The sequence below is a fragment of the Heptranchias perlo genome, unplaced genomic scaffold (assembly GCF_035084215.1).
Source record: "Heptranchias perlo isolate sHepPer1 unplaced genomic scaffold, sHepPer1.hap1 HAP1_SCAFFOLD_244, whole genome shotgun sequence".
NCBI classification, from domain to species: domain Eukaryota; kingdom Metazoa; phylum Chordata; class Chondrichthyes; order Hexanchiformes; family Hexanchidae; genus Heptranchias; species Heptranchias perlo.
Window position 1 is genome coordinate 123,421 of NW_027139256.1, and position 20,928 is coordinate 144,348.

Genomic DNA, 20,928 nt, shown 5'->3' on the forward strand with positions numbered 1-20,928 from the left:
CACTTCAGCAGTCAAGGACTGTTACCTCTAGGCTGCACTATTCCAATGCTCTCCTGGCCGGCCTCCCTAAACTCCAGCTCATCCAAAACTCTGCCCCCCTCCCCCGTATCCTAACTCGCACTGAGTCCCGTTCACCCGTCACCCCCCCGTGCTCGCTGGACCGACATTGGCTCCCGATCCGGGAACGCCTCGATTTTAAAATTCCCATCCTTGTTTTCAAATCCTCTCCTTCTCGTCCCCCTCCTCCCGATCTCTGTAACCTCCTCCAGCCCCCTACGACCCTCCGAGATCTCTGCGCTCCTCCAATTCTGGCCTCTTGCGCATCCCCCCCGATTTTAATCGCTCCCACCATCGGCGGCCGTGCCTTCAGCTGCCCGGGGCCCTGAGCTCTGGAATTCCCTCCCTAAACCTCTCCGCCTCTCTCCCTCCTCCTTTAAGACGCTCCTTAAAACCGGCCTCTTTGACCGAGCTTTTGGTCACCTGTCCCTAATATCTCCTCATGTGGCTGGGGGTCAGATTTTGTCTGATAATCGCTGCTGCGAAGCAACTTGGTTTAACTACATGAATGCAAATTGTTATTATTAATAATTTTTTATAAACCTGAGCCTAATCAGTGGTGGAACAAACAGCCTTGTGTAAAATAAGGGGAATAAACCCCCTCCCCCCCAGACCCTGAACAAGGGCCTGCAGGAAGTCGTTGCCCTGACGACCGAGCCGGCGCAAGTCCCGCCCCTCGGGCGCCCCCCCGGATTGGTTGGAGGACCCGCCGCCGCCCTCGGTCCTCCAGGCGCCGCCCCTCGCTCCCTATTGGTCCGAAGCTCGCGTCAATCACCCACCCCCGCGGATCACGTGTCTCCGGGAAGGATCACGTGCTCCGCCGAGGCTGAATCCGCTCCGTCCGGTGCCCGGGGAACCCTCGCACTCTCCGGTTTGGCGGGGTTTTATTATTTCATTCTCTTCCCCTCCTCTGATCTCGGGAAAACTCGCTTTCCTTCCCCTCCCCCCTCCCCCCTCCCTCTCACTAAATTCCGACTCTTAACCGGACTTCATGACGGAGGCCTCCCCTCGGGTGGGGGCTCAGTGCGCAGGCGCAGGAGGATGATTGACGCTGGGTGTGCACCCCGAGCATGCGCGGTCTCGGACCGAAGAGGATCACGGGGGTGGGCGGGGCCTCCGGGTTCGGAGGAGCAACGGCCAGCTCACTGGGGCGCATGCGCGGTCTGGGGCGGTCGGCCGGAGCGGTTTCTGACGCGCGAGGGATTGTGGTCGCCGACCCCAATATCCGCTTCCGGTGTCACGACTGTGGCCCAAGTTGTTATCTCTGCCTCTTCCCTCACTCGCCTCCTTCATCCCCCCACCCCCACCCCCACCAGCGGCTCCACCCGGACCCTGACTCTCTCTTCCCTACTGATGTGCCCGCGGAAAGCCTGTTTATTGTTAATTCGAGGCAAAATTAGCCAACCTAAAAGAATGTCAGGAATCTTCCAACACCAGGTTATAGTCCAACAGTTTTATTTGAAAGTCACAAGCTTTCGGAGGCTTCCTCCTTCGTCAGGCGAGTGTGGGATTCCGTGAAGGTTACCGCATATATAGTCAGATAACAATGCCTGGTGATTACAGATAATCTTTCCAACTGCCCGTTGTCAAGGCAATCAGACAGAGAGACATTACATACAGGACCACTGAATATACAAACGGTCCGAACCCAAAGGCAGAGAGAGAGAGAGAGAGAGAAACATCCGAAAGGCAGAGAGAGAGAGAGAGAAACATCCGAAAGGAAGAGAGACAATGAGAGAAACATCCGAAAGGAAGAGAGAGAGATCTTGGGTTCGTGTCACGCTACACGTAACCCCACCAGCGAAAAAAGAGTAATCTGTTTTTAATACAACTGGTCATTCTCTCTCTTTCTCTTCCTTTCGGATGTTTCTCTCTCTCTGTCTTTGGGTTCGGACTGTTTGTATATTCAGTAGTCCTGTGTGTAATGTCTCTCTGTCTGATTGCCTTGACAACGGGCAGTTGGCAAGATTATCTGTAATCACCAGGCATTGTTCTCTGACTATATATGCGGTAACCTTCACGAAATCCCACACTCACCTGACGAAGGAGGAAGCCTCCGAAAGCTTGTGATTTTCAAATAAAACTGTTGGACTATAACCTGGTGTTGTAAGATTCCTGACATTTGTCCACCCCAGTCCATCACCGGCATCTCCACATCAAATCTAAAAGAAAAACATGCTCCCTCTTACCCTTTCTAAACTTGTTTTATGCTTTATTAGAAATGGAGGATTTGCAGACGGGGAGCTCAAACCGAACATCAGGTCAGGATCTGACCGAGTCGCTCGATTCATCAGGACCCAAGAATCATCGGCCTTTGCACGCGGAAGGAGAGGGCGCCGATCGCAGCCCGGACAGACCGCACTCGTGTTCCGCGTGTGGACGCGGATTCAGCCGATCGTCCGACCTGGAGAGGCACAGGTGTGACCGCGCCGGGGAGAGACGGTACAAGTGCGGGGACTGCGGGAAGGGATTCAACTACCCGTCCAAACTGGAAACACATCGGCGCAGTCACACCGGGGAGAGGCCGTTCACCTGCCACGTCTGCGGGAAGGGGTTCACTCAGTCAGCCACCCTGCTGGGGCACCAGCTCGTTCACACCGGGGAGAGGCCGTTCACCTGCTCCGTGTGCGGGATGGGATTCACTCACTCGTCCACGCTGCTGGGGCACCAGCTCATTCACACCGACGAGAGGCCCTTTAAATGTTCTGATTGTGGGAAGAGCTTTAAAAGCACCCGGGATCTGACGAGACACCAGCGCATGCACGCCGCGGAGAGCCCGTTCACCTGCTCCGTCTGCGGGAAGGGATTCACCCAGTCAAGCGCCCTGCTGACCCACCAGCGGCTTCACACCGGGGAGAGGCCGTTCACCTGCTCCGTGTGCGGGAAGGGGTTCACCCAGTCTTGCGCCCTGCTGTCACACCAGCGGGTTCACACTGACGAGAGGCCGTTCAAATGTCCTGATTGTGGGAAGAGCTTCAAGAGCTCCCAGCACCAGATGGGCCACCAGCGAGTTCACACCGGCGAGAGGCCGTTCCTGTGCTCCGTGTGTGGGAAGAGATTCACTCAGTTATGCGTCCTGGTGACGCACCAGAGGGTTCACACCGACGAGAGGCCGTTCAGCTGCTCCCGCTGCGGAAAGAGGTTTCGGCAGTTGCCTGCCTTGCAGATGCACCGGCGGGTTCACACCGGGGAGAGGCCGTTCACCTGCTCCGAGTGCGGGAAGCGGTTCGCTTGCTCGTCCACCCTGCTGACCCACCAGCGGGTTCACACCGGGGAGAAGCCGTGCACCTGCTGCGCGTGCGGGAAGGGATTCACTCATTCAGCCAATCTGCGGAGACACCAGCAGATTCACACCGGCGAGAGACCGTCCCAATGCTCGGACTGCGGGAAGAGCTTTAAAAGCCCCCAGGACCTGAAGAGACACCGGCGGGTTCACACCGGGGAGAGGCCGTTCACCTGCCCCGTGTGCGGGAAGGGTTTCGGTGACTCCTCCCACCTGCGCACGCACCAGCGGGTTCACACCGGGGAGAGGCCGTTCACCTGCCCCGAGTGCGGGAAGGGTTTCAGTGACTCCTTCCACCTGCGCGCCCACCAGCGGGTTCACACCGGGGAGAGGCCGTTCACCTGCCCCGAGTGCGGGAAGGGTTTCAGTGATCCATCGAACCTGCGTGCGCACACGAGGATTCACACGGGGGAGAGATCGTTCACTTGCTCCGTGTGTGGGAAGGGATTCAGTGATTCCTCCAACCTGCGTGCGCACACGAGGATTCACAGTGACGAGAGACCGTTCAAATGTTCGGACTGTGGGAAGAGTTTTAAAAGCCCAAAGAACCTGATGCTACACCAGCGTTACCACGCTGCCGTTCGGCCGTTCGTCTGCTCCGTGTGCGGGAAGGGATTCGCTCAGTCGTCCACCCTGCTGACACACCAGCTTGTTCACACCGAGGAGAGGCCGTATAAATGCTCTGACTGCGGGAAGAGCTTTAAAAGCTCCCGGGACCTGACCACGCACCAGCGAGTCCACACCGGGGAGAGGCCGTTCAGCTGCTCCGTTTGTGGGAAGGGATTCGCTCGTTCGTCCACCCTGCGCATACATCAGCAAGTTCACAGTGACGAGACACCGTTTAAATGTTCTGACTGTGGGAAGAGCTTTAAGAGCACCAGTAGCCTGCTGAGACACCAGCGAGTTCACACTGTTCTGTAGCGGGGGGGGCCCCTGCAGACAGCCGGGGCGACACGAACGTGGAATGGCTGAATGTTTTATAAATTTTGTTAAGCTGAATCGACAAAATACGTACTTTGATTTGTTCTGATGAATGAAACATTACTGAGTCCCTGTACCCGTGTTATGGGATGAAGTGTCAGACAAGTAAAGTCTGGGTGTGAATATAATAACAGGTGTGATAACCAGACAGGTTTGTGTTTATGGTCTGGTCACAGATGAACTAAATTCCTCGAATTTAGCAGGGCTTCAGGAGGAGATCGACAGATCGGTCCAATCACATTTCCTGAGTGGTAACCAAACTTATCATGGAAAAGTTACAGCACGGAAGGAGGCCATTCGGCCCATCGAGTCTGTGCTGGCTCTATGCAAGAGCAATCCAGCTAGTCCCACTCCCCCCGCCCTATCCCTGTAGCCCTGCAATTTTTTCCCTTTCAAGTATTTATCCAGTTCCCTTTTGAAGGCCATGATTGAATCTGCCTCCACCACCCCCTCGGGCAGTGCATTCCAGATCCTAATCACTCGCTGGGTGAAATAGTTTTTCCTCATGTCGCCTTTGGTTCTTTTGCCAATCACCTTAAATCTGTGTCCTCTGCTTCTCGACCCTTCCGCCAATGGGAACAGTTTCTCTCTATCCACTCTGTCCAGACCCTTCAAATCTCCTCTCAACCTTCTCTGCTCTAAGGAGAACAACCCCAGTTTCTCCAGTCTATCCACGTAACTGAAGTCCCTCATCCCTGGAACCATTCTAGTAAATCTCTTCTGCACCCTCTCTAAGGCCTTCACGTCTTTCCTAAAGTGCGGTGCCCAGAACTGGACACAATTCTCCAGTTGTGGCCGAACCGGTGTTTTATAAAGGTTCATCGTGACTCCCTTGCTTTTGTACTCCATGCCTCTATTTATAAAGCCCAGGATCCTGTATGCTTTTTTAACTGCTTTCTCAACCTGAAAATGTGTGCACATATACCCCAGGTCTCTCTGTTCCTGTACCCCCTTTAGAATTGTAACATTTCGTTTATTTTGCCTCTCCTCGTTCTTCCTACCAAAATGTATCACTTCACGCTTCTCTGTTAAATTTCATCTGCCACATGTTCGCCCATTCCACCAGCCTGTCTATATCCTCTTGAAGTCTATCACTATCCTCCTCACTGTTCACTACACTTCCAAGTTTTGCGTCATCTGTAAATTTTGAAATTGTGCCCTGTACACCCAAGTCCAAGTCATTAATATATATCAAGAAAAGCAGTGGTCCCAGCACCGACCCCTGGGGAACACCACTGTACACCTCCCTCCAGTCCGAAAAACAACCGTTCACCACTACTCTCTGTTTCCCATCACTGAGCCAATTCTGTATCCATGCTGACACTGCCCCTTTTATTCTATGGGCTTCAATCTTGATGATAAGCCTATTATATGGCACTTTATTAAACGCCTTTTCAAAGTCCATATACAACACATCCACCGCACTGCCCTCATCGACCTTCTCTGTTACCTCATCAAAAAACTCTATCAAGTTAGTTAAACACCATTTGCCTTTAACAAATCCGTGTTGACTTTCATTTATTAATCGATACTTGTCCAAGTGACTGTTAATTCTGTCCCGGATTATCGTTTCTAAAAGTTTCCCCAGCACCGAGGTTAAACTGACTGGCCTGTAGTTGCTGGGTTTATCCTTACACCCTTTTTTGAACAAGGGTGTAACATTTGCAATTCTCCAGACCTCTGGCACCACCCCCGTATCTACGGATGTTTGGAAGATTATGGCCAGTACCTCCGCAATTTCCACCCTTACTTCCCTCAGCAACCTAGGATGCATCCCATCTGGACTGGGTGACTTATCTACTTTAAGCATAGCAAGCCCTTCTAGTACCTCCTCTTTATCAATTTTTATCCCATCCAGTATCTCAATCACCTCCTCTTTTACTGAGACTCTGGCAGCATCTTCTTCCTTGGTAAAGACAGATGCAAAGTACTCATTCAGTACCTCGGCCATGCCCTCTGCCTCCATGAGTAGATCTCCTTTATGGTCCCTAATTGGCCCCATCTCTCCTCGTACTACCTGTTTACTGTTTACAGCCTGTAGAAGACTTTAGGATTCCCTTTTATGTTGGCCGCCAGTCTGTTCTGATACTCTCTCCTTGCCCCTCTTATTTGCTTTCTCGTTTCTCCTCTGTACTTTTGATATTCAGCCTGGTTCTCACTCGTGTTATCAACCTGACATCTGTCGTACACCCCCTTTCTCTGCTTCATCTTACTCTTACTACACACTCGCATCCTTCGTCCCTTAGCCCCCACCCTGCCCCTATCCTGACTGCCTCTTCCTACTCGTGTGCCTGCAGAAAGCCTTTGAGGTTAAAAAAAAAAGACACGCTCCCTCTTACCTTTTCTAAACTCGTTTCATAGCATGTTAGTAGTGGAGCATTTACAGACGGGGAGCTCAAACCAAAACCTTACAAGAAGCTCTGACAGAGTCGCCCGATTCATCAGGACCTGAATATCATCGGCCTTTGCACGTGGAAGCCAGACTATCAACTGTCTTCGTCCGTATCAAGGGTCGGACAAGAATATTCTCAAATGCCTTCGTCGCAAGGGACAGGACCTAAAGACTTCCCTCCTTATACTGATCGGAGAGAGCACCGATTGCAGTGTGGACAAACCGCACGTACGTTCCGCGTCCGGACGCGGATTCAGACAATTGTTCGGCCTGGAGAAGCAGGGAGAGGCCCTGCGGATGCGGGGATTGCGGGAAGGGATTCAGCTCCCCGTCCCTAGCTGGAAAAACTCATCGGCGCAGTCACACCCCCGGGGAGAGGCCGTCCGCCCGCTGCGCGTGCGGGAAAGGATTCACCCATTCGTGCTTCCCCGCTGAGACGCCAGCAAGTTCACGCTGCTCTGTCGAACCATAGAAAAGATACAGCACAGAAGGGGGCCGTTCGGCCCATCGTGACCGTGCTGGCTCGGAGAACAACCAGGTGCCCATTTTAATCCAGCACCCGGTCCGTATCCCTGCAGCTTACAGCACTTGTTAAAAGAGTTGAGGGTCCCTGCATCTACCACCAATTCGGGCAGCGAATTCCATACACCCACCACCCTCTGGGTAAAAAAACGTTTTTCCTCATGTCCCCTCTAATCCTTCCGCCAATCAGCTTAAATCCATGTCCTCTAGATCTTGAACTCTCCGCTAAGGGGAAACAGGTACTTCCTGTCTACTCTATCTGGGCCCCTCATAATTTTGTGCACCTCAATCAAGTCCCCCCTCAGCCTCCTCTGCTGCAAGGAAAACAACCCCAGCCTGTCCAATCTCTCCTTGCGGCTGCAATTTTCAAGCCCCGGCAACATTCTTGTAAAGGGGGCCCTGCAGACAGCTGGGGCGTCAAGAACATGGAACAGGTGAATGTGTTATAAATTTTGTACTGCTGTTTAATCTTTCAGATTGTTGTGCTGACGATTCCCTTTAATTTGACAGTTCATGGTGTTACATAGAATTTACAGCACAGAAACAGGCCATTCGGCCCAACAGGTCCATGCTGGTGTTCATGGTCCATACGGGCCTCCTCCCTCCCTACTCCATCTCACCCTATCAGCATCTCCTTCCATTCCTTTCTCCCTCATGTGTTTATCGAGCTTCCCCTTAAATCCATCTCCACTATTCACCTCAACCACTCCTTGTGGGAGCGAGTTCCACATTCTCACCACTCTCTGGGGAAAGAAGTTTCTCCTGAATTCCCCATTGGATTTATGAGTGACCATCTTATATTTATGGCCCCATAAATGTGATGGGATTCTGTTACGCTGACCGGCATGTTGTCGTTCTTTGATTTGTTCTGAGACATTACTGAGCCCCTGTGGCCGTGTTATGGGATGAAGTGTCAGACAAGTAAAGCCACAATGTCTGGGTGTGAATATAATAACAGGCGTGATGACCAGAACGGGCTTGTGGTTATGGTCGGGGGGGTCACAGATGAACTAAATCACACAACAGGTCGGGGTGAGGTGGCTACTCCTCAAGGGGGAAGAGGGTAATTCACGCTCCGCACAGGGCAGGGAAAGAACGTAGGAACAGGCCTGGAGTGCCCCGCACCTCCGGTACCTGGGAGTCTACCTTAGCCCTGCCGGCGAACTGGCAAGAGTTGGAGGCCAAAATCACCGTTTGCCCAGGGCGCTGGACAGGACCGCTCCGAGTGCTATCCTCCAGGGCTCGAGTGCTGGTCATGAACCAGCCGGTAAGGTAACCAGAGTCAGGGACGTCCTGGACGGCGGAGGGGCGGGCTGGATGGCGCCGGAGACACTGGCCGCACGCCACGTCTGGGACGTGGCCGCCATGTTGTGGCACCGGTTGGTCCCTTTGATCCCTCCTCCTGAGTTTGTCGCCAAGATTCAGGAGAAGCTCGTCGACTTCTTCTGGGGCCAAAAGGACGCTCTGGGTCGCTGCCGCGGTCCCGAGTCTCCCGCTTAGGGGCCGGTGCGCGTCCGCACCCACGAGGCGACTTTCCGCCTTCGGGCCCTGCAGCGATAACCTGTACGTTGAGGATCCTCCCAGATGGTAACGGATTTCTTCCGCCGGCTGCACGGCCTGAACCGCGACACGCAGCTCCTGTTTATCACGTTGCCTGGCGGCCGCGCGTCTTTGCGGAAGCTGCCTGCCTTTTACCAGGATCCGGTCAGGGTCTGGAATACGGTTGCCTCCTGCCGGTGCTCTCCCCCGTCGGGGGTGGCGGCCCGTCCTGCGGGGGCCGCTGCTCGGGAATCCGTTCCTCCCCGGCGTCGGCTTCGGCGGCACGCGGCTGACGGAGGAGAGGGCAGCTGGCCGGTAAGGTAACCGGAGTCAGGGGCGTCCTGGACGGCGGAGGGGCCGGGCTGGGCGGCGCCGGAGACACTGTGGCCGCACGGACGTCCTCGCGGGGTGTCCGGGACGCGGCCGCCGCCGCCATCCGGGCGTTGAAAGCGGCGCTCGGCCCTGACACCACTCGGGGCGTGGAGGAGGCTCAAGCGCGTGGAGCCATTCCCGTCCGATCTAACCCCCCCCCTGTGCGGACGGAATTCCTCATCGGCGCCAGGCCCCGAAACCTCCCTCGGGGTGGGGGGGGGGGGGCTGCGCCTCACGACTTGAGCCGACTCTCGGATATCCCCTCCGTGCCTTTTCACTCCGCGCGGAGGGATTTCCTGTACGGGCTGCTCCTGCACCCTCTCCACTTCCTCGCCCTCGTCTCTCGCCCGGACACGCCCTGGCGTACCATCCTGCCGTCCGGCGGAGGCCCCCGGTGGGGGGCTCTCTCTACTCGGGGATCCTCCCCGTGTGCCATCTGGGGTGGAGAGTGTTGCACGGAGCAGTCGCCATTTCACGGACTCCCAGGCCGCCTGCGATTTCTGCGGCCTGGACCAGTCCGTGTTTCATTTGTCCACAGGGCGCGGGAGGTCTGCAGCCCCTGTTCCGCCATTTAAGGGGGCTGCTCCTCAGGTTCTGGCCGCACTTCAGTCCCACGCTCCTGATCTTTGGCCGCCCGGTGAGGAGGGGGGGGCGGGGGACGGGGGACGGGCAGGTCGGTGGACGTCCTCCTGGGCCTGTCCAAGGTGGCTATCCACAGGTCCGCGGGGGGCGGTCGCTCCGACTGTCCGCCTCTCTTCCGCGGCATTCTCCGCGCCCGGGTGGCCCTGGAGAGGGAGCAGGCGGTGTCTGCCGGAACGCTCGGGGCTTTCCGCGACCGGTGGGCACCGCAGGGACTGGAGTGCATCCTGGATCGATGTAATAAAATTATTATTTGACACTTATTTTGGGTTTATTGATTTACTGCACATAAACACACCCTAACCCCCCCCTTCTTATAAAAGGGGGGCCTAAAACATTCAAAAAAAACCATAGGAACAGGAGGAGGCCATTCAGCCCCTCCAGCTTGTTACATAGGAACAGGAGGAGGCCATTCAGCCCCTCCAGCTTGTTACACTGGAACAGGAGGAGGCCATTCAGCCCCTCCAGCTTGTTACATGGGAACAGGAGGAGGCCATTCAGCCCCTCCAGCTTGTTACACTGGAACAGGAGGAGGCCATTCAGCCCCTCGCACCTGTTCCGCCATTCAATTAGATCATGGCTGATCTGTATCTTAACTCCATTTACCCGCCTTGGTTCCGTGTCCCTTAATCCCCTCACCCAACAAAAATCTATCAATCTCAGTTTTGACATTTCCAATTGACCCCCAGCTTCCCGAGGGGGGGGGGGGGGGAGGGGGGGGAGAGTTCCAGATTTCCACTCCCCTTTGTGTGAAGAAGTGCTTCCTGACATCACCCCTGAACGGCCCCGGCTCTAATTTTAAGGTTCTGCCCCCCCCTTGTTCTGGACTCCCCCCCCCGACCAGAGGAAATAGTTTCTCTCCATCGACCCTGTCGAATCCTTCAATCATCTCAAACCCCTCGATTAGATCACCCCTTAATCCTGTATACTCGAGGGAATACAAGCCTAGTGCAGGTGCAGAAAATAATCAAGAAGGCTAATGAAATGCTGGCCTTTTATATCTAGAGGACTAGAGTACAAGGGGGGGCAGAAGTTATGCTGCAGCGATACAAAACCCTGGTTAGACCGCACCTGGAGTACTGTGAGCAGTTCTGGGCACCGCACCTTCGGAAGGACATATTGGCCTTGGAGGGAGTGCAGCGTAGGTTTACTGGAATGATACCCGGACTTCAAGGGTTAAGTTACGAGGAGAGATTACACAAATTGGGGTTGTATTCTCTAGAGTTTAGAAGGTTAAGGGGTGATCTGATTGAAGTTTATAAGATATTAAGGGGAACGGATAGGGTGGATAGAGAGAAACTATTTCCGCTGGTTGGGGATTCTAGGAGTCGGGGGCACAGTCTAAAAATTAGAGCCAGACCTTTCAGGAGCGAGATTAGAAAACATTTCTACACACAAAGGGTGGTAGAAGTTTGGAACTCTCTTCTGCAAACGGCAATTGATACTAGCTCAATTGCTAAATTTAAATCTGAGATAGATAGCTTTTTGGCAACCAAAGGTATTGAGGGATATGGGCCAAAGGCAGGTACATGGAGTTAGATCACAGATCAGCCGTGATCTTATCAAATGGCGGAGCAGGCACGAGGGGCTGAATGGCCTACTCCTGTTCCTATGTTCCTAGTCTATGCAACCTGTCCCTCGTATTTTAACCCTTTTAGCCCCGGTATCGTTCTGGTGAATCTGCGCTGCACCCCCTCCATGGCCGATATATCCTTCCTGAGGTGCGGTGCCCAGAACAGTACTGTGTAGAAGACTGACAGTGGCCTGGCAGACTCTTCAGGGACGGAGCGTACTCAAATCTGGTGACAGCTGCGAAAGATGAGACGTAACAAAAGAAGAGATGAGGTGGCTGTTGTGGGCTGCTGGGAAACCAAGCCCACATACAGCAGTCTGCCCGGCAACTGACTCAGGAAATGAAGGGCATCAAACGCCCAGGCTTACGCTGAGTGTCAGGGGAGCTACAAGCAACATTCGAGGAAAAAGAGCACAGACTGCCTCAACTCTCCCAGAACAGGGTCCTGATCTGCCATCCGTCTGAATATATCCAGCTCCCCACAACAAGGGTGTATGACTTTGTTATTTGGTAAAACTGTCGAGTCTGAATGTCAAGAAAAGGTCCTTGGCATGTTTATAACGACTCCAGAGTCTTGTGTGATTCTTCCCCCTTTCATGCCCATTTGGAGAAAACCCTACACAGGGGTATTGAGGGATATGGATCAAAGGCAGGTAATTGGAGTTAGGGTACAGATGAGGCATGATCTAACTGAGTGGCTGAACAGGCTCGAAGGGGTGAATGGCCTCCTCCTGTGCCTGTGTACCCTTAAAGCGGTTTGCGATGTCCAGAGGGCATGAAAGGCGCTATATAAATACGAGCTCTTTCCTTCTCTCTTTGATTCTGTTTTCATATTTCTCTCCATCCACCACAGGGCAGGTACAGGGTTAGATACAGAGTAAAGCTCCCTCTACACTGTCCCATCAAACAGTCCCAGGGCAGGTACATGGTTAGATACAGAGTAAAGCTCCCTCTACACTGTCCCATCAAACACTCCCAGGGCAGGTACAGGGTGAGATACAGAGTAAAGCTCCCTCTACACTGTCCCATCAAACACTCCCAGGGCAGGTACAGGGTTAGATATAGAGTAAAGCTCCCTCTACACTGTCCCATCAAACACTCCCAGGGCAGGTACAGGGTTAGATACAGAGTAAAGCTCCCTCTACACTGTCCCCATCAAACACTTCCAGGGCAGGTACAGGGTTAGATACAGAGTAAAGCTCCCTCCACACTGTCCCATCAAACACTCCCAGGGCAGGTACAGGGTTAGATACAGAGTAAAGCTCCCTCTACACTGTCTCGTCAAACACTCCCAGAGGGAGGTACAGCATGGGTTATATACAGGTTTAAGTGCTCTACTATCTGGCCTGAGGCATAACAAGTTAGAACAATTTGATCAGGGAACAGGCTATTTTAGATCTTGAATTGTGTAATGAGACGGTTAATTAGTAATCTCATAATAAGGGATCCTCTGGGGAAGAGTGATCATAATATGATAGAATTTCACATTGAGTTCGAGAGTGATGTACTTAAGTCAGAAACTATAGTCTTAAACTTAAAGCCAATTGCACAGGTACGAGGGGCGAGTTGGTGAAGGTAGATTGGGAAATTAGATTAAAAGATATGACTGTAGATAAGCAATGGCGAACATTTAAAGAAATATTTCATAATTCTCAACAAATATTTATTCCATTGAGTATAAAAGCTTCATGGGGAAAAGTGATCCATCCGTGGCTGACTAAAGAAGTTAAGGATGGTATTAGATTAAAAGAAGAGGATTATAATTTTGCCAAGAAGAGGAGTGAGCCTGAGGATTGGGAGAGTTTTAGAAACCAGCAAAGGATGACCAAAAAATTGATAAAGAGGGAGAAAATAGAATCTGAGAGTAAACTAGCAAGAAATATAAAAACAGATTGTAAGAGAGTCTATAAGTATGTAAAAAGGAAGAGGGTAACAAAAGTAAACGTGGGTCCCTTAGAGGCTGAGACAGGAGAAATTATAATGGGGAATAAGGAAATGGCAGAGACGTTAAACAAATATTTTGTTTCTGTCTTCACAGTAGAAGACACAAAAAAAATACCAGAAATAGTGGGGAACCAAGGGGCTAATGAGCGTGAGGAACTTAAAGTAATTAATATTAGTGAAGAAAAAGTCCTGGAGAAATTAATGGGACTAAAAGCCGATAAATCCCCTGGACCTGATGGCTTACATCCGAGGGTTCTACAAGAGGTGTCTGCAGAGATAGTGGATGCATTGGTTGTGATCTTCCAAAATTCCCTAGATTCTAGAATGGTCCCAATGGATTGGAAGGTAGCAAATGTAACCCCGATATTCAAGAAAGGAGGGAGAGAAAACAGGGAACTGCAGGCCAGTTATCCTGACATCAGTCATCGGGAAAATGCTGGAATCCATTATTAAGGAAGTGGTAACAGGGCACTTAGAAAATCATAACATGATCAGGCAGAGTCAACATGGTTTTATGTAGGGGAAATCATGTTTGACAAATCTACTGGAGTTTTTTGAGGATGTAACTTGCAGGATAGATAAATGGGAACCAGTGGATGTAGTATTTTTTGGATATTCAAAAGCCACACAAAAGGTTGTTACACAAGATAAGGGCTCATGGGGTTGGGGGTAATATATTAGCATGGATAGAGGATTGGGTAATGGACAGAAAACAGAGAGTAGGAATAAATAGGTCATTCTCAGGTTGGCAGGCTGTAACTAGTGGGGTGCCGCAAGGATCAGTGCTTGGGCCTCAGCTATTTACAATCTATATTAATGACTTAGATGAAGGGACCGAGTGTAATGTATCCAAGTTTGCTGACGATACAAAGCTAGGTGGGAAAGTAAGCTGTGAGGAGAACACAAAGAGCCTGCAATGGGATATAGACAGGTTAAGTGAGTGGGTGAGAAGGTGGGAGATGGAGTATAATGTGGGGAAATGTGAGGTTATTCACTTTGGTAGGAAGAATAGAAAAACAGAATATTTTTGAAATGGTGAGAAATTATTAAATGTTGGTGTTCAGAGGGATTTGGGTATCCTTGTATATGAAACACAGAAAATTAACGTGCAGGTACAGCTAGCAATTAGGAAGGCAAATGGTACGTTGGCCTTTATTGGGGGGGGTCGGAGTACAAGAGTAAGGAATTCTTGCTGCAATTGTACGGGGCTTTGGTGAGACCACACCTGGAGTACTGTGTACAGTTTTGGTCTCCTTATCTAAGGAAGGATATATTTGCCTTAGAGGCGGTGCAACGAAGGTTCACTGGATTGATTCCTGGGATGAGAGGGTTGTCCTATGAGGAGAGGTTGAGTAGAATGGGCCTGGACTCTCTGGAGTTTAGAAGAATGAGAGGTGATCTCATTGAAACATATAAGATTGCAAGGGGGGCTTGTTGACAGGGTAGATGCTGAGAGGCTGTTTCCCCCTGTCTGGAGAGTCTAGAACCAGGGGGCATAGTCTCAGGATAAGGGGTCGGCCATCCAAGACTGAGATGAGGAGGAATTTCTTCACACAGAGGGTTGCGAATCTTTGGAATTCTCTACCCCAGAGGGCTGTGGATGCCGAGTCGTTGAGTATATTCAAGGCTGAGATCTTTGGGGAATCGAGGGATACGGGGATCAGGCGGGAAAGTGGAGTTGAGGTCGAAGGTCAGCCGTGATCTGATTGAATGGCGGAGCAGGCTCGAGGGGCCGAACGGCCTCCTCCCGCTCCTATTTCTTACGTTCTTTATTTCGCGGGTTGTTATAAAGCAGAGGGGAGGGGTTGTTATAAACCTGAGGAGAGTGGCCCCTTTTACTGCAGCAGGGCGCCATTCCCCAGTGGGCACAGGGTGACAATGGGCGCCAACAGAGCCAAGAAGAAAGGCAGCGCAAAGTCCCGCCCCTCGGGCGCCCGGATTGGTTGGAGGACCGGCCTGCCGCCTCGGTCCTCCCAGACCCGCTCGATCCCTATTGGTCGGAGCTCACGTCAGTCACCGCCCCACTCGGACGCCCGGATTGGTTGGAGGACCGGCCTGCCGCTTCGGTCCACCCAGACCCGCCCACTCGCTCGCTCCCCATTGGTCGGAGCTCACGTCAGTCACCCGCCCCCTCGGGCGCCCGGATTGGTTGGAGGACCGGCCTGCCGCCTCGGTCCTCCCAGACACGCCCGCTCCCCATTGGTCGGACCTCACGTCAGTCACCGCCCCCCCACCTCTGGCGCCCGGATTGGTTGGAGGACCGGCTTGCCGCCTCGGTCCTCCCAGACCCGCCCGCTCGCTCGCTCCCTCCCCATTGGTCGGAGCTCGCGTCAGTCACCGGCCCCCCCCACCTCGGGCGCCCGGATTGGTTGGAGGACCGGCCTGCCGCCTCGGTCCTCCCAGACCCGCCCTCTCGCTCGCTCCCCATTGGTCGGAGCTCACGTCAGTCACACCGCCCCCCCCCAACCGAGCAGCATCACGTGCTCCGCTTCGGCTCCCTTCGGAAGATAAGGCGCTGCGCGCGGCTGAATCCGCTCCCTTCGGTGCCCGGGGACCGACCCTCCCCCCTCGCTCTCTCCGGTTAGTATTTTCTATTATTTAACTAACCCAAACCTCTCCGCTCTGATAAAAAAAAAAATAAAACCTGTGTTTAAAAACTCACTTTCCGCCGTCGGTTCTTCCACTCTCAACGGTCGGCGACCTTACCCGGGGAGGCCCGGCGCATGCGCGTGAGCGGCTCATTGTTGGTGTGCGAGCAGCGCGCGCGATCTCTCCTCCCCCTCCCCCGCGCGCGCGCGCAAAACCTGGAGCGGCGCATGCGCGGTTGGGCAAGTGGAGGAGGCGGGGCTTCGGCTGTTCAATGCAGCCCCCGCGGGAGAGAAGAGAAGGGCGCAAGAACCCAGCGCGCAGGCGCGTTAGCGGCTCATTGTGGGGGAGGGGGAGACCCTTTGTCTTACGGCGCATGCGGGGTAGAGAGGCAGGTGCGGCGCTTCCCCCCGCTGCGCATGCGGGGTAGAGAGGCAGGAGGCATGGCTTTGAATCATTGAAAGGGGACAGCGGTGGCCTTTCTGCCCGTCTAGTCCCTGCCGGCTCTCTGCAAGAGCAATCCAGCTAGTCCCGCTCCCTTTCCCCGTAGCCCCTGCAAATATTTTTTCCTTTCAAATTCTTATCCATTTCCCCTTTCGAAAGCCCATCATTCAATCCCAGTTTCTCCAGTCTCTCCACATAACTACAGTCCCTCATCCCTGGAGCCATTCTAGTAAATCTCCTCCGCACCCTCTCTAAGGCCTTCACGTCTTTCCTAAAGTGCGGTGCCCAGAACTGGACACGATACTCCAGTTGTGGTCGAACCAGTGTTTTATAAAGGTTCACCATGACTTCCTTGCTTTTGTACTCAATGCCTCTATTTATAAAGTCATGATGTGGAGATGCCGGTGATGGACTCCCAGGATCCCGTATGCTTTTTTAACCGCTTTCTCAACCTGCCCTGCCACCTTCAACGATTTGTGCACATATACCCCCAGATCTCTCTGTTCCTGGACCCCTTTTAGAGTTGTGCCCTCCAGTTTATTTTGCCTCCCCTCGTCCTTCCTGCCGAAATGTATCACTTTGTATTTTTCTGCGTTAAATTTAATCTGCCACGTGTCCGCCAGCCTGTCTGTACCCTCTTGAAGTCCATCACTATCCTCCTCACTGTTCACTACACTTTCAAGTTTTGCGTCATCTGAAAATTTGGAAATTGTGCCCTGTACACCCAAGTCCAAGTCATTAATATATATCAAGAAAAGCAGTGGTCCCAGCGCCGACCCCTGGGGAACACCACTGTACACCTCCCTCCAGTCCGAAAAACAACCGTTCACCACTACTCTCTGTTTCCTGTCACTTAGCCAATTTTGTATCCATGCTGCTACTGCACTGGGTTTCAATCTTGATGATAAGCCTATTATGTGGCACTTTATCAAACGCCTTTTGAAAGTCCATATACACCACATCCACCGCATTGCCCTCATCGACCCTCTCTGTTACCACATCAAAAAACTCTTATCAAGTTAGTTAAACACCATTTGCCGTTAACAAATCCGTGCTGACTTTCCCTAATTAATCCACACTTGTCCAAGTGACTGTTAATTTTGTCCCGGATTATTGTTTCTAAAAGTTTCCCCACCACCGAGGTTAAACTGACTGGCCTGTAGTTGCTGGGTTTATCCTTACACCCCTTTTTGAACAAGGGTGTAACATTTGCAATTCTCCAGTCCTCTGGCACCACCCCCGTACCTGCGGATGTTTGGAAGATTATGGCCAGCACCTCCGCAATTTCCACCCTTACTTCCCTCACCAACCTAGGATGCATCCCATCCGGACCGGGTGATTTATCTACTTTAAGTACAGCTAGCAATTCTAGTACCTCCTCTTTATCAATTTTTATCCCATCCAGTATCTCAACTACATCTTCCATTACTGAGACTCTGGCAGCATCTCCTTCCATGGTAGAGACAGATGCAAAGTACTCATTTAGTACCTCAGCCATGCCCTCTGCCTCCATGAGTAGATCTCCTTTATGGCCCCTAATCGGTCCCACCCCTCCTCTCACTACCCGTTTACTGTTTACAAGCCTGCAGAAGACTTATGAATTCCCTTTTATGTTGGCCCCCAGTCTATTCTCAGACTCTCTCTTTGCCTCTCTTATTTCCTTTCTCACTTCCCCTCTGAACTTTCTATATTCAGCCTGGTTCTCACTTGTGTTATCAGCCTGACATCTGTCATACGGCCCTTTTCTCTTACTCTCGATCTTTTATCCCGTTCCCCTGCCCCAGATTCTAATAGTTTACCAATAGCTGAAGTCAGTCTGTCTGGCCTAGAATTTCCCCGACTTATCCCCTTTTTGTGACGACTGCTCTCACGTTTCCACCCTTCAGTCCTCTGGTACAATTTTCCTGTCCTCGGAATTTTAGGAAATGATACTCAGTCCCTCCGCTATTTCTTCCCCGGCTTCCCTCCAGGTAAACCACCGGGTCCCCGGGATTTGTCCACCTTCAGTTGGAGGAAGTTCTTCAGTCCCATTTCTGTGTCAATAATAACCTCCACTAACAGTTCCCCACCCACCTCTGGTGGATCGACAATCCCAATATCCACCTCCTGGGTGAACACTGGGGCCGAGTTCTTATTTAGTATCTTTTGGCGTTCCCTGACTCCCCGCTACTCAATCGCCTCCCTCGTCCCCTACTGGCTCTACCCTGACTCCTGTTCCCACCAACGTGCCTATAGAAAGCCTTTTAATTGCCGTTTCCTTTCTCCTATGTTTCCTCGCACTGCCTCTTACCCTTTCTAATCTCGTTTTACAGGGTGTTAGAGATGGAGGATTTACAGACCGGAACGTCAGGTCAAGATCTGACCGAGTCGCTCGATTCATCAGGGCCTGAGAATCATCGGCCTTTGCACGTGGAAGGAGAGAGCGCCGACCGCAGCCCGGGCAAACCGTACTCCTGCTCCGTGTGCGGCCTCGGGTTCAGCCGATCGTCGAATATGGTGAGGCACAGGTGCAACCTCAGCGGGGAGCGGCCCTATCGGTGCGGGGACTGCGGGAAGGGCTTCAACTACCCGTCCGAGCTGGAAATCCACGGCCGCAGCCACACCAGGGAGAGGCCGTTCATCTGCTCCGTCTGCGGGAAGGGCTTCATCTACTCCTCCAACCTGCTGACCCACCAGCGGGTCCACACCGGGGAGCGGCCCTTCGCCTGCTCCGAGTGCGGGAAGGGCTTCACCCGGGCCTCCAGCCTGGCAACCCACCGGGCCGTCCACAGCGAGGAGCGGCCGTTCCCCTGCCCCGACTGCGGCAAGGGCTTCAAGAGCGCCAAGGAGCTGAAGATCCACCGGCGGACCCACACCGGGGAGAGGCCGTTCCCCTGCCCCATCTGCGGCAAGGGCTTCACCCAGCTGTCCATCCTGCTGACCCACCGGCGGGTCCACACGGGGGAGCGGCCCTTCGCCTGCCCCGTCTGCGGCAAGGGCTTCACCCGCTCCTCCAGCCTGGCGGCCCACCGGGGGGTCCACAGCGAGGAGCGGCCCCACGGCTGCCCCGACTGCGGCAAGGCCTTCAAGAGCGCCAAGGAGCTGAAGGTCCACCGGCAGACCCACTCCGAGGAGAGGCCGTTCCGCTGCCCTGCCTGCGGCAAGCGCTTCCGCCAGGCCCGCAACCTGCTGGCCCACCGCCGCACCCACACCGGGGAGCGGCCCTTCAGCTGCACCGCCTGCAGCAAGCGCTTCACCCGCTCCTCCAGCCTGCTGGCCCACCAGCGGGTCCACAGCGAGGAGCGGCCGTTCCCCTGCCCCGACTGCGGCAAGGCCTTCAAGAGCGCCAAGGAGCTGGCCATCCACCGCCGCACCCACACCGGGGAGAGGCCCTTCACCTGCCCCGTCTGCAGCCGGGCCTTCAGCCAGTCCTCCATCCTCCTGACCCACCGCCGCACCCACACCGGCGAGAGGCCCTTCGCCTGCCCCGTCTGCGGCCGAGGCTTCATCTGCTCCTCCAGCCTGCTCAACCACCGGCGCATCCACACCCTCGAGAGGCCCTTCCAGTGCGCCCGCTGCGGGAAGAGCTTCCGCCAGTCGGCCAACCTGCAGACGCACCAGCGGGTTCACCGCTGAGGGCAGGGCTTTGAATTCAGGACTGAACCGCGGCGGCGGCGGCCGGCCTGCCCATGTCAAGAACCCCCGAGAACTGTTTTAATATTCTGCATGGATGAAGCTGGCAGGACATGTCAGTCAGACTCTTTTTTTAAAAAAAAAAATAAAGGTAGACGGTATCCTGGGCTTTATTAAGAGGCATAGAGTACAAAAGCAAGGAAGTTATTGCTAAAATACTGGTTAGGCCTCAGCTGGAGTATTGGGTCCAATTCTGGGCCCTGCACTTGAGGAAGGATGTCAAGGCCTTGGAGAGGGTGCAGAGGAGATTTACTAGAATGGTGCCAGGGATGAGGGACTTCAGTGATGTGGAGAGACTGGAGAAGCTGGGATTGTTCTCCTCAGAGCAGAGAAGGTTAAGGGGAGATTTGATCGAGGTGTTCAAAATCATGAAGGGTTTTGAGAGAGTCAATAAGAAGAAACTGTTTCCAGGGGGCAGGAGGGTCGGTGACCAGAGGACACGGATTTAAGGCGATCGGGGAAAGAGCCAGAGGGGGAGATGAGGAGAATGTTTTTTTACGCAGCGAGTTGTGATGATCTGGAATTCACTGCCTGAAAGGGCGGTGGAAGCAGATTCAATAATAACTTTCAAAAGGGGAATTGGATATCAATGTAAAACCAAAAGAATTGCAGGGCTCTGGGGAAGAGCGGGGTCGGGGGTGGGTGGGGGGAGTGGGACTGATTGGATAGCTCTTTCAGAGAGGCAGCACAGGCACGATGGGTCGAATGGCCTCCTTCTGTGCTGTAAGATTCTATGATATAAGTGTTATCACCTTCTTTTAAACACAGTGTGTCGAGTCCCTGATGTGTGTTAAGTTCAGAGCCAATCGATGAGGTGTTCCATACATTCCCTGTCCTGTCCATATCTGTGTCCAGGGGAGGAGCTGATGGGTTTGTGTCACTTTCTCTGGGTGAATTTTTGTTCTCATCGAGGGGCTGGATGTC

General features: G+C 53.3%; 1 protein-coding gene across 1 annotated transcript; it reads left to right on the forward strand.

Moving 5' to 3' along the window:
* Positions 1-824: 824 nt before the first annotated feature.
* On the forward strand, positions 825-20,105 carry LOC137310355 (zinc finger protein 850-like). Its single transcript, XM_067978203.1, has 7 exons — positions 825-928; positions 2,277-4,257; positions 8,438-8,715; positions 8,809-9,089; positions 15,147-15,417; positions 15,777-15,882; positions 18,645-20,105. Exons 2-7 carry the CDS (start codon positions 2,279-2,281, stop codon positions 19,945-19,947), a joined length of 4,218 nt encoding a protein of 1,405 aa, XP_067834304.1. The 5' UTR covers positions 825-928; positions 2,277-2,278; the 3' UTR covers positions 19,948-20,105.
* The last annotated feature ends 823 nt before the right edge of the window (positions 20,106-20,928 follow it).

What these genes read in the sequence shown, in the direction of transcription:
- LOC137310355 (XM_067978203.1), top strand. Translation starts at nt 2,279, where the DNA reads ATGGAGGATTTGCAGACGGGGAGCTCAAACCGAACATCAGGTCAGGAT. An exon ending in CGCTCTGGGTCGCTGCCGCG is followed by an intron (nt 8,716 to 8,808) that starts GTCCCGAGTCTC and finishes CTGTACGTTGAG; the next exon opens with GATCCTCCCAGATGGTAACG. An exon ending in CCCCATTGGTCGGAGCTCAC is followed by an intron (nt 15,418 to 15,776) that starts GTCAGTCACCCG and finishes CCAACCGAGCAG; the next exon opens with CATCACGTGCTCCGCTTCGG.